Below are 13,769 nucleotides of genomic sequence, written 5' to 3' on the forward strand. Positions count from 1 at the left end.
GGTGACGGGGAGAGGCTAGAGGCTGATCAGACCCCTGTTGCCTGCTTTAAATGCGCTGGGTCCAATAGGCTGCTCAGAGATCTTCACACAGCGTGAAGTCTCCTCCTTCTGGTGTTCGTGGAGTCCTCCAACTTGGGCGGAAACCACTCAAGCTTTTTATATGGCTAGCAAGCCAATCACTAGCCGCCACGTGTGAATAATTTCACGCAAGCCAATAATGGGGCTTGAATTAGAATACAAATGGCGGGAACTCTTTGCACCGAGCATTTCTTAGATGCAAAAAGAAATGTACCATGCAAAGAAAGCTACAAATTGGCGGGAAATTCTCCCTTGCACCGGGGTTCTCCTTTACAGCAGAAAACTCCACCGTGCAAAGAAGCTGCAATTTGGTGGGAAAATAAATTAGCAGTGCCAAAGCGCGCACAAAAACAAAAATCACAACTTTGGGTTGTGACAACTGGCAGTTGGCTAGTGTATGTATATACGTGTGTGTAATGTGTATGTACACACAGAAGCTCTTTAATAAAAGTTTATGGTGGACAGTAAGGCAGAATTTTATGTATAACAGCAGGTGTTGCATACAGTCTAAGGAAGCATTTCTCATCCTGTGGGTCGCAACAAGACACTAAAGGGTCGCGGGGAGGTCTGAAGGAAATGCTGCAAGGCTGCATGGAGCTGGCACGCAGTGTAGGGACATGGTGAGCAGCAGGGCAGCGTAAATGCAGCAGCTGCAGGAGGAGGTGGGGGGAGAGAGAGCGAGAGAGATGCTCTGTGGGTCAGCAACCTGATAGTTATGTTATTGGGTCACAGTGTGAAAAAGGTTGAGAACCACTGGTCTAAGGTAGGGGTTGGCATGTGACCCAGCTTGTGGACCTCTCCCTCCCCCCTTGGGGTCAGCTGACCCCTCTTTAGCAAGGATAAGGTCAGGCATTGCAGAACAGCAGGCTCTGAAGTGGAGTGGAGTACTGCGGAGGGGATGTGCAGCATGATGCAGCTCTGACACCAATACCCTGTGCCAGATTGGATTTCTTTGGGGTTCTGTATCTGGCCTGCTGGACATGGGTTGTCAACCCCTGATCTAAGCAAAACATGTAGAGAAGTGGATCCATGTGGATCTCTCCTAAGTGCCAAGGGGGAGACTTTGAATGAAACTGAGGTACTGCAGAGCCTCTGGAGTGCAAAGTGTAGTAAAAATCAAGGGCCTTGTAAAACTCTTAAATTCCTTCTGGTTTGGTTTTTTGGATTAATTGAGAAAAGCTGCTTATATTATGGTTTCTATTTTGAAGTTACTTAAGGAAAATTAAATAAGTCTAAGAAAGTTACAGTGTGGAATTACCTTTAAAAGAGAGAGCAATGTATTTAAATACCTCAGTAGTTCATACATTCCATAAACTATATATTGCAGCATATACATACCTATCAAAAACATTCACTTCTGTGCTGTTGTGTGTGCTTAGACTTCTTTAAAGTCCTTTGAAGGAGGCTTATATGCAGAACAAGCAATTTAACACTTGAACTTTTGAAAACAGTACTGATGGGAACTGGTTTGCAACTGTATGTGAAGTACTGTGTGTCTGGCACCAGGGGATGGTAATGAGCATTCAGCCCAGCATGCCTTGTGTGTGCAGAGGGGAGGGGGAGTTTAGACCTATTCTTTTGGGTTCCCAGGTGTTAGGGGAACTTGATGATGGGGCACTGTTGAATAGGGAGTGAGGACACTGCTAGTTTTTAGAAAGGTGGCTTCTTGACCAAGCAGTGCAAGGGAGCACATGGATACAAAGTGTCCTCAAAAGGAAAGCGGCAGTGGAGTTCTGGCTATGTACCAGAGTGGCCAGTTGTAACAGTGGAGGAGATGAGAATCAATGTGTTGTGGGATTCATGGAGGACCAACTAGACCTGTATCAAAGAATGCTTGGAGTCCATACTGAACTGGTTCAAAATAGTACTTGATTTTTTTCAGGTACTCTTTTGAACCACCGCAGGCAGTTCTAAATTGTATAACAGATGTGTCTTCTTCAGGTTTAAATTGCACTTGAATTGGTCTACCTGATGTGTGTGTCCATGCCCCAACTTAAAAATCTTACTCATTAACATTATAATTGAGGGGGTGTGTGCGCACGCGTTACATATATTTATATATAAATGCAATTCTCTTGAACATTTGAACAATTATGTAGTTACATGTGACAGAATATGCTTGTATTTACAATGATATAGAAAGATTAGTTTTAGGCTTTTAAGGTGCGTATGTTAAAATAACAGTGTCAGTATGGTTGTAGTTTTCCCTGTTTCACCTTAATTTATTTTGAATAACTAGCATTGTTAATTTTGGACATTGAGTCATCTAAAGCCTGAAGCTCTAAGCTACTTGCCTGTGGTTTAAATTTAGGTCATTGCTCAGCTGACTCGTTCTTTGAAATGAGTACCGTTATGGCTGAGATTTCAAAGGGGAATGGCATAGAGACAATGTTACTTCGTTTTTTATAGAAAGAACAAAGGGTGGTTCGAACTCTAATCTAAAAGAGCTAGGTTGGCTGCACGTTAAGACTCTTGAGGATCGTACCTAGCAAAAAGCTAATGGTACATTGAAATGTGGTGAATTTATTCCATGTCATCATTATTCACCTAGTTGCTATAGGTTTTAGGATTTTAAAGCCTAAAATGGAGTTTACGATCTATATTACAATATGTATTTTTTTTACAAATAAAGAATAAAAACCCCTTCTTGGGCAAACTGGAAAAAATGTGATGAGGCTAAATAGCTTTAGGGAGTGTGAATGTTGGGTAATGCATATAGTCTTCATTAGCAACCCTGCTTAAGCTGTGTTTTTTGTGGGTTTTTTTTAAAGTCTCCAAAAGGGTTAATGTGTCAATCTGTGCAGTAGGATGCATAGTTTTATTGACCTCAGAAGTACAAAGGCAAAACAGCATTTATAAAATGTGTGTATTATATAGATAAAAATAGTAATAAAAAAATCTTTGGCAATTTTGGGCAAAGTTTGTGAATTAACACAGGATAAACACATTTTGAAATCAAGAAAGTATTAGCATTAAAGACAAAATATTTTAATTGCCATTCACCCATGAGTAAAACAATACTTTAGAAGAAAAAAAAAATTTAACTTCCAGATTTTTAAGTGGTTTCAGTTTGAACTGCAGCTATTTTCAAGGCTTTATTTCCTCATTTAAAAATGAAGATGAGAAAGTATTATCAACATTGCATCTGGCTAGTATAAGATTTAAATTTAATTATAGATACAAGTTCCCAGTACATTTTACTTGCTTGCTGCTGGCAAAACATGTTGATTTCCTTTTGCAGCAAGTAACTTGGCTCTTGCTGAGCAAAGATTCCTTTGTCCCTCTTTGCTTAGCTCTTCCAGCCACAAGGCTGGGTGATTGGAGATCAGGGCAACTTGCATGAGAATCCGTATCTGTCATAGATCATAACAACAGTTGCAAACAGTTATATAAGATGGAGACAGGTAAGTAAAATGAAAGAACTGCATGAAGTGCAGCAAAGAGGTGGGAGTTTGTGTAGGAGGAATACATGACTGAAGTTCCTGTACCAAAGGAAGGCACTTTTCTCCTCTCCTCTGCTAGTGGAGAGACAGTGGCAGAGCAGTTTGGAAAAGTTTGTGCTGTACCTGTTTGTGCTGACTTCAGCCTATAAATATTTGTAAAATGGATAGGCCTTATGTTTTTTTAACTTGAGTAATTGATGCTCTAGTCATTCCTCAGTTGAGTCTACTTTTTATATAATTAATTTTTCCTAGTAGGCAAATAAGATTTTAGTTCCATAATTTAAAGAACCCAATTCAGAATATAAGCCTATGATTCATTAATATGGAGTGCATGAAATCTAAGTATTTTTTCATTGCTTTTTGTATAGTATAATCCACTAGAAGAAAATGGGTCGATCTAACTCTCGATCACATTCTTCAAGATCCAAGTCCAGGTCTCAGTCCAGCTCTAGGTCGAGGTCCAGATCACATTCTAGAAAAAAGAGATACAGGTAAATGGATGCTATTTGAATTAATGGTGTTTTTGTGTGTGTTTGCTAATTAGATTTAATGCTGTTTTACATGTATGATTTTTATTGTTTTTAATTTCTTCTTTTACTTGGATGATGCTTATCATTAAAGCCACTCTGAAACCCTTAAGAAAGCTTGAGTTTTTGTCTTGGGTATTATGGATATTGCTTTAATCAGTTAGTGCCTTACCTGTCTTATTTTGAAATTTTCTTGTAGCATAAAATGAGAAGATTAATCTTGTTTTTTTTTATTCTTCACGTGATATTTCCTTTATATGATCTCTTCTGTAGTAGGCTTCTACTATCTCACACTTAGCTTTGCAGAGCTTAAGCAACTTTAAGTGCTGTCTTAAGTAAAGATCTGTAATGTTGCTATGTTACACAAGCAGTAAAGACAAATTTTAGCGTTAATATCTCATTTAATCTTTAACCTTTATCTCTTGCTCACAAACTGCATTTGACAAAACAGGATTGTTAGCTGAATTTATTTTGATGTCTTACAAATGATCATCTACTGATATTACCTTTCAATTACAGTTCTAGGTCTCGGTCAAGGACGTATTCACGATCTCGCAGTAGGGACCGTGTTTATTCTAGAGATTATCGCAGAGATTACAGAAATAATAGAGGAATGAGACGTCCCTATGGTTACAGAGGAAGAGGTAGAGGGTATTATCAAGGAGGAGGTGGTAGATACCACCGTGGAGGTTATAGACCTGTCTGGAATCGAAGACATTCCCGAAGCCCGAGGCGAGGTCGTTCGCGTTCCAGAAGTCCAAAACGAAGATCTGTGTCATCCCAGAGGTCTAGGAGCAGGTCTCGTCGATCTTACAGATCATCCAGGTCTCCAAGGTCCTCTTCATCTCGTTCTTCATCCCCATACAGCAAGTCACCTGTCTCTTCCAAAAGACGTGGGTCTCTGGAAAAGCAGGCTAAGAAAACTGAGGGGGCTCCTCTCCAAGATAGCCCTTTGAAAACAAAATCCCAGGATGAACAGAAAGATGCATTTGAACATGATCCATCTGAGTCCCTTGATGATTTTAACAAATCATCAGCAGCTTCTGGTGACATTTGGCCTGGTCTTTCAGCATATGATAACAGTCCAAGGTCGCCCCATAGTCCTTCTATTGCCAGCCCACCCAGTCAGAGTTCATCTTGCTCTGATGCCCCCTTGCTCAGCACAGTCCACTCGGCAAAAGATACACCTCAGCATTCACATTCCATTCAACATAGCCCTGAGAGGTCTGGTTCTGGTTCCCTTGGGAATGGTTCCAGTCGTTACAGTCCTTCCCAGAATAGTCCATTACATCATATCCCTTCAAGGAGAAGCCCTGCGAAGACAATCCCATCACAGAACGCTCCACGTGAAGAAACCCGAATGCGCTCATTTTATCCTGAAGGTGGGGAACAGGAAACTGCAAAGGGTGCAAAGTTTCTAAAAAGGTAAGAACTGTACCTGTAGATTTGTAAACCATGTACAAAGTTAAGGCTGTGGAAGTCTCATTGAAGGTAGACTGTTCATGTTTAATACAATTTGCAACTCAGTGCTGATATTATAAATTGTGTTTCTTCTGTCTACTGAACTTCTGTTGGGTCACTTCAACTTAGAACTTACAAGCTTCAGTCTGGCTATAGTTTACAACAAGGATGTTGAACTTATTTGGCCTCCCAGGTCACATCTAACCACAGGGCTCCTCAGATTTGGGCTCATTTCTGGCGTCCAGTTGATTGTTAATCCTGCAGATGCCTGAGCTGCTGTCATCTCAGGGAGCTGTGGGGCTTAATGTCACTGTTGCTCACTGCCGCAATTAAAACACATTTCCAAGGTGGCTCCATACCCTGGACTCCAGTGATGGTTTGAATGACAGAGGCATTAACCCCTGCGGGATTTGGAGATCTGTGGGGATTAATGTCACTGCTGCTTGCCCTCACACTCCTGAATTCTTGGCTTCTCTGGGAGTCGCATTGACTTGATATTTGACACCTCTTGTTTAAAATATGGTTCTTGTCTTGGGCTAGTGGGAATACGGAGCAGTATTGTTGAGGGAGAATTGGTTTGTATAGTATATTTTCAGGGGATCAGTTCATTAATATTAATCTATAATGGTTTTGCACGTTGTGAAATGGAAAATACCAGATTTCTGTTTCTTTGCTACAACTAAAATTTTGTTCAAAGACTTTATTTCATATTGTATGGTGTATGAAAAGCTTAAAGTCTTTGTAAGAATGAATGAAAAGTAAAATGCTTTCTTTACCAACACCCGGAAAAAAGGATGTATTGCTAATTGCCTGGGGCAGTGGTTCTCAACCTTTAAAACTCAAGCCACTCCTTGTTAGACTCGGGGCATCCCTTGGAAAATGCCGGCTCTTCATTTTCATCTGATTTATTTTTTTTTTACTATAGTCAAATAATAAAGCAATTCTTTTGTTGCAAAGAACTCAGACCACAACAGGTTAGAATATTTTTAACACTGTGGATTCCTATTTGAAATCTCTTGAGTTTATCTTGCGAGTCATGTTTGCACACCTAGCAGTACTAACATTGCATGGGACCCTGAAGAACCTTTGAGAGGTTTCAAGGCACCCAAGGTTGTGCCACAGCACTCTGGTTGAGAATCACTGGTCTAGGAGGTATAATAACGACTTCGGTGTTTTGACGGTACTGACATCACATTGAAAGTGAGCTGTTCATTGAATTGCCAGCTAATCGGACTAAGAGTTTTGGTCTTAAGCCCCAAAAGAAACAAACAAACAAAAAAACCCCAAAAAGCACAATATGAAGCAAATCTGTCTTTTGTCCATACTGTTTTGTAAAATTGATTTCAAGACTTTGTAATTATTTTGTCCACTTAGTGACATATTATTCACGTACATACTTTTAGTCAGATTTCTTCCTTCAGCAAGGTGTATTGCTGCCAATGAATGTACAGGTTTCCCTCGCTTTATGCTGTTCCTGGCAAATGGCGCATAACTCAAATTCACGTAAAAGGAACCCACTTCACAACATAACTAATAGGGATACATTCCAAGACCTTGACTGTACTGGCCCCCAGACCCATATCTACTACTTTTACAAGGCAGTTTTGATACTCGCCAACAACAGACAGTGCACACAAGCACGGGATGGTGGTGAATGTTACCATAAGGGGCATGGCAACTACAGAAACACGTGTCACAGACGATGAGTGAGGAGCACGCATAAGAGACTATATTTTTAGTGTGCATCACTCCCACAATGCACTGCACAAAGCAGCTGACTGCAGGCTTCCATCACACCAATCGCATAAGAGTAAATTAACCTTGCACATATATATATATAAAAATGGTTATATAAAGGGTCATCGCATAAGTGTGAATTTGCACATGCAGAATCTGGATAAAGTGAGAGAAACCTGTATTTAAAAACAAGCATGAACATATTACACTGATCTGGTAGAGGCTGAATGAAGTAATCACTAATGTTTAAAACATCTAAGGAGGTCTGGAAAGCCAATTTGCCATAGTAGTACATAGTCCTAGAATTTTATATTCACTGAAGAATAATACCATGTTATTCGTGTGGATATCTGTGGTGTTAGTGCATTGGATTATGAAAATAGTTTGCTTATCTTTTAATGGCACTCCTTTTATTTTTGATGAAAGAACAGTTCTGAAATAACAGAATGCAAGAGTTTATTGCAAATTTAAATACCAAGCTTTCTATTTCAGACTTCTATGACTGGCATAACTGGATGTGAAGTTGGGCAACAAATAATTAAAAACAAACAAAATCCCACCTACATGCGAAGCTCTTAGCTTTTGAGAAATCAGTTAATTTCTAGGCGCATGTTACATGAAAAGGGATTCTCTTCAATATTCTTTAGAATGACTGTGGATCTAGTAATAATACTGTGCAAAAATTTTATATACTAACCGTTAAACTACTTTGAAGAAAATTTATGTTGGTGACATGGTGTGACACAGAAGAGAAATGCAATCAATGAAATGGAGTTAATGCAATCCACAGTTACCATTCTCTTCTTTGCTATCCACAGGTACACAGATGAAGAGTCTAGAGTATACCTGCTTGATAGGGGTAATACAAGGGAGAAGGAGGCACAAAAGGAGAGAGGATCAGAAAAAGGGAGGACAGAGGGAGAGAGGGAATGGGAGGATCAGGAAGCTTTAGATTATTTTGTTGATAAAGAGACTGGGAAACAAAAGTTTAATGACTCTGAAGGGGAGGACACAGAGGAGACAGAGGATTATAGACAGTTCAGAAAATCTGTCTTGGCAGATCAGGGTAAAAATTTTGCTACTGCATCTCACCGGAATGCTGAGGAGGAAGGAACCAAATACAAATCTAAAATTTCAATGAAGGGCAATAGAGAGAGCGATGGATTTAGAGAAGAGAGAAATTATAAGCTTAAAGAGACTGGCTATGTAGTGGAAAGGCCTAGTGCAACAAAAGATAAGCACAAGGAAGACGACAAAAGTTCTGAGAGAATAATGAAGAAAGAAACTCAGTCACCTGAGCAGGTAAAGTCTGAAAAGCTCAAAGAACTCTTTGATTACAGTCCCCCTCTTCACAAGAATCTGGATGCGAAAGAAAAATCCACCTTCAGAGAGGAGAGTCCACTTAGGATCAAAATGATAGCCAGTGACTCCCATCGTCCTGAAGTTAAACTCAAAATGGCACCAGTTCCTCTTGATGATTCCAATAGGTAAATTGTTCTTTATTGCATATTTTCCTCCCCTTTCTAGAGTTACTTCATCTATATTTAAACCAGTGGATTTCTCTTTTGTGTCTTTTATTGTTGATGTATTTTTAGACCTGCTTCCTTGACTAAAGACAGGCTGCTTGCTAGTACGCTTGTCCATTCTGTCAAGAAGGAGCAAGAGTTCCGATCCATCTTCGACCACATTAAGCTGCCTCAGGCCAGCAAAAGCACATCAGAGTCATTTATTCAGCACATTGTGTCCTTGGTCCATCATGTCAAAGGTATGTACTTGGTTTTCTATTGCAACTACCTATTTTGGCTTTGAAAATAAACAGGCATTTTAGGCTTCCTTAATGTGCTAGCGAAACAGTTCTCTATTTCTTAATTTAACTTATTCAGATTTTCTTTTGAAGTACACACTAAAATTATCAGAAGGAAACCTACGCAGCTAGCCAAAGAAAACAAATGGATAAAACATGATACCGAGTTTGATATTTTGTGTGTGATTTTGATAAATTGCTGCACATAATGGCTGTGTTCACATGAGCATGGCCATTTGGTTCTCTGAGGACAACTAGCAGCAGCATACCTTGTGCCCTCTGGCACATGGCAGGTTACCCCAGGTGGGGTAGGGGAGGCTGGGGCCAGCACTGAGCACCTTACCTGGTGTAGGGTGCCTCCTGGGGCTGCAGCAGCAGTGATCCTGCCACTTGGAGTCTGGCCAGCAGCCAGTGTGTGACTGGCCGACCAGGCTCTAGTTTTGAGCAGCACTTGCTGCTGCATACACTGATATGGGTTTTGGGGGGTTTTTCTTTGTTTTGTTTGGGTTTTTTTGTGTGTTTTCGGTCCCTGGGTAACCAGCTGAATGTGCAGTATGTGGCGCTACAAATGTGTCTGCAGCACCATATACTGCATGGCTGTGCTTGTCTGGATGTCGCCAGTGAAGCTGACCATGTACATGTGAATTTTTGCACTCGGGTTTAAGTAGTTTAATTTTTTAACTGTATTTTGGCCAATCTTTAGATTTCCTTGTGGTTATGAAATTTTAAATGAAAATGAACTCCTGAGTGGTTATGGTTTATGTTAGCAAATGGTTGAATTCCTTTCTTTGTGATATGCCAAAGGATATCCCAGTTGAGAAAAGAATATTTTTAAAGTCTGTAAAGAATATAATTAAAAATTAGAGCAAGTATCAAAAAAAAAAAAATCTGCCCTCTTATTATCTTTTTTTCTAAAGCTTAGGTGATATTAGAACTTAGAATTTCACACCTAGCAACCTGGCAGTGGTCATAAAATGTATTATATATTATTTTTTTCTTTTTAATGAACAATAATAGTTGCTGTTTATCATTTGGCTAAATCAGGTCTTTGGGAAACCAAACAGCCTTTGTCTAAAATTCTGAATGGATATTTAGAGGGAGGTTTTTTTTAAATGAGCACTGTGTTTTTGTGACACAAGCATTTAGCTTGCATTGTCTGATTCTTATTATTCATATCTTAGTGTGCTGATTTAAAATGGAAGAATTCCTGCTAAAATTGTTTTGGTTTAACAATAAAGGTTAAATAGAAGTGAATTCTTTAAATTACTTAGGCTGTAGAGAGGCACTTGATTAGGTGACCAAATTGAACATAATTGCAGGAATCCATTTTATTACTAAGAAGCTTTATATTTGCAGAATTGATTTGTTGAACTTTCAAAAAGTTATCAGTTTGGTACCATTATAATAAATAGCTAGAGGGAGTAAGGCATAGAAGTTTGTGAGCCTTACAGTTGTTTATAGAGGATATTTGTAAGACAATAAAAATGATGTTTAATAATAGTCCATGGCCAAGGTAATAGCTACTGTATACATTGACCTTTGATATGAAAGTACCTACTTTGTTGTTGATGTGTAGGGGATTTAGGACTTGATCCTACAACCATTGAGGTTTATTGGTGAAGCTTCCATTCACTTGAATGGTGTGGGATAAGGGCTTGAAGGGGATAATGTTCCTGAATCTCTTGTGTGTTGACAGAACGGTCAATCTTAACTATGTCTCTTTACATGTAGTATGTAAAACCTAATATTTGACTGGAAAATGTTAACTGTTCAACAGCCAGTCTGGCCAAGTTAGTGATGCGTATAATTTGTTTATAAAAAGAAAAAAAAATAGCCTCTCCACAATTTTTTTTTTTTTTTTTTTTTTTTTGTAATCAGATTTTAGTAACTTTCTTTTCTTCTTTATTTTTTAAATCTTTTTAAAGAACTGACATTGTTTCATTATTGGTGTGATGCAACCAGTCTGAACAGCTCTCTTTCAACACAGAGCTGAAAATGCCCAGTGATGTTTTCTTTTTCATTGTAACTAGGTCCTGGATTGTGTTTTGAAATGGCAAAATCCATGTTACAAAAGTAAAATAGCTGTTGAAAGATACAGATGCCAAAACAGGCAAAGTTGAACCTTCTGTCTTCCTGGCAAAAATGGCATAAAAACAGAGTTGCTAGCTCAAATTCCTCTTTGATGGAATTATGATTGAGGCACTACCCTTGTAGTGGCCGTTTCAAGTTTTAATGATTGGTTATGAGACATGTGCTGGATGTTGGGCGGTAAGTTGATACAGATGTATGTTGACCTGTTAAGCAGATGGTTTGCTTCATATGTAACATTTCATAGTTCTCATAACTTTTATTCGTATTTCTATCTTGCATTTAAATGCATTCATTGATCTGGTTTTTAAAAATAATTCAGTTTCGCTACTAGTAATGTAACTCTCAAAATCCAGAGAGAATTTGTTAAAGCTGTCAGGTTTGCCAACATGCCAGATACTTAAATGAACATTTACTTGTAGGGCTGTTAATTGTCCTTGATTGTTCTATCCTGTGAGTTTCAAAGGAAAAGTTTCTTTCCTTTAAAAAATGACTTGTACTTAAGCCTTTCATGTAATTATTAATACGTAAATTATGTAAATGTTTTCTTAGAAGTAATTATGTTTTAAGCTAAAGTATATTTAAATTAAGCTGCAAATGCTGGTGACTTGGAGTAATTTATTTTGCTTCTGTGCTGAAGTTGTAAAGTTTTTAAAATCTAAATAGCTGCCACTCTCTCCTCTGTCAGAGGAAAGTGTGTTAGTGAGAAGGAGAGACGGACCCAAATCAGTTAATGATGTTTGGATTAAGTGTAGTACGAGCAGGGCATACCTGTGAGGAAGCTTGCAGTAGTTGTGTTCACTGCCACTATCTACTTACTGAGGTTACAGGAAGGGTAAGAATGGTGGGGGAGGGATGTTCCTCTAATGCATCTGCCTATTTCTGGTATACTTCTTTAATATTTTATATTTTTGCCTATTACAAACCCTTCAGTCAGGAATAGATATATCTATATAAATGGAATTAATTTAATTAGACAGTGTTTCTTCATTGTAACCAACAGAACAATACTTCAAGTCACCTGGAATGACCTTAAATGAGAGGTTCACTGCGTATCAGAAAGCTACCGAAGAGCATTGCACCCGTCAAAAGAGTCCAGAAATCCATAGGTATATGCTAGTTGTGTTACTAGATGCTGTATATTTTAGATGGTACTTTCTATGGGAATCCTAAATGCTTTCCTGGACTATGCAAAGTCATTTGTATCAGTCATATAAATCTTGTGACCTCTGAAGTCTTCCATTCAGAGAGAAGCATGAGCTGGTCTGATTACAGGACTAGGTGCCTGGAACTCCTGAGCTCTCATCCCAATATTGGCTCCATCTGTGGCTTTGTGGCAAGTCTTCTCTCTTTGCCTTGGTTTCTCATTTATGAATTATTAAGTTACTTCACATTCAGTATTGAACCTTGAGTCTACCTATGTTGAGATGAAAAGTCCCATGAGTGCTTATTTCCCAATATATACATGCTTATATTGTGAATTGTTTGTTAAATTATTAAAGTGTATTAATTTTACAGCAGTTAAAGTTTGTGCCTCAAAGGTAAGCTAAGGTAGGGCATATATATGTATATTCTTGTAAACTGTCAAAATTAATTATATAGAACTGCATGGTATGTTGTTTTGATTGAATATGATGCTTGTGAGGTTATATATAACCTCTTCATGTTAGTTTTCAACTTCAAAGATACCGGGTTGTTTTTTTTAAGCTGCAATTTTTTTTGGCTTTTCTACTTCGTGGTTTTTTTGTTTTGTTTTTTTGTTTTGTTTTTTTTTTAAGCATGGGAATCTGCTGAGACTGACTTTTGAGAGAACTTTGTTCAGCTTACATAGAGCTCTTGAAATGCTTTAATTTTTATGTATTTTTAAAAATAAGGGGAAAGCAAGCCCTTCATTGCACATGTGTATTTAGTATATTTCAGGAGACAAAATGAAGCTTTTCAATATGACTGGATTTTAAAGGGTTAAGGGGCTTTATGGAATAAAAAGCTCATCCTGGGGGAAAAAAATCATGGTACTGGCTTATTTTTTCAATTTGTATTTAAAAGGATTACCAGGAGCCAGAAGCTATGACATGCATGTGTGGCTAGACACTTTTTTTTGTTTTACATTTAGGAGGATTGACATCTCTCCAAGTGCCCTGAGAAAGCATACCCGTTTAGCAGGTGAAGAGAGAGTCTTTAAGGAAGAAGGTCAAAAAGTAGGTTTTGGGTTAATATCAACTTTGTTCTACATTTTTTTTTCAGGATCTGAAAAGTACTTGGACCTAGATTATTTCTTATCCCTAGACTTGAATAAAACATTAGCCAGAAATCTAAGGAAGTATTAAAATACAGTTTTCATGTGTGATGCCTTTGTCCTTCCTTAGAGGATTGAGTTTTCTCTAGTTCCTTCCCTTTGTTCCTGGTATTTCCTCTGATCTTCCTGTTTTTGAAGTGCTGAGCCAGCCCCAGGACAAGAAGCAGGGAAAAAGAGTTTATTTGTTAAATTGCAGATGTTATCAGAGGTATAGTTGCATTTGATCAGGTGTTCATACTGTCCTAATAATTCAGTTCTTCAGAAAAATTAAGGTGTTAACAAAATATTTGAATGTTTGTTTGTTTCAAAAAATAATCTCCCTAATTGTTCAGCAG

At 38.3% G+C, this 13,769-nt stretch overlaps 1 protein-coding gene across 12 annotated transcripts in view; it reads left to right on the forward strand.

Moving 5' to 3' along the window:
• The window catches only part of BCLAF1 (BCL2 associated transcription factor 1), a 41,765-nt gene that overhangs the window by 12,450 nt on the left and 15,546 nt on the right, over nucleotides 1-13,769 (forward strand). For 11 of the 12 annotated variants that reach the window (XR_003095709.1, XR_001358594.2, XM_025212338.1 and 8 more), the window contains exons 3-8: nucleotides 3,890-4,012; nucleotides 4,568-5,473; nucleotides 8,065-8,733; nucleotides 8,842-9,011; nucleotides 12,142-12,247; nucleotides 13,252-13,336. Coding sequence is in view for 10 of the 12 variants with exons in the window: in XM_025212338.1 (XP_025068123.1) it covers nucleotides 3,909-4,012; nucleotides 4,568-5,473; nucleotides 8,065-8,733; nucleotides 8,842-9,011; nucleotides 12,142-12,247; nucleotides 13,252-13,336 (2,040 nt within the window). In the remaining 2 variants the exon portion in view is untranslated. The remainder of the gene's footprint in view (nucleotides 1-3,889; nucleotides 4,013-4,567; nucleotides 5,474-8,064; nucleotides 8,734-8,841; nucleotides 9,012-12,141; nucleotides 12,248-13,251; nucleotides 13,337-13,769) is intronic. The other variant, XM_006030661.3, reaches the window with a different exon arrangement.

Source organism: Alligator sinensis, unplaced genomic scaffold (assembly GCF_000455745.1).
Source record: "Alligator sinensis unplaced genomic scaffold, ASM45574v1 scaffold417_2, whole genome shotgun sequence".
Classification (NCBI taxonomy): Eukaryota; Metazoa; Chordata; order Crocodylia; family Alligatoridae; genus Alligator; species Alligator sinensis.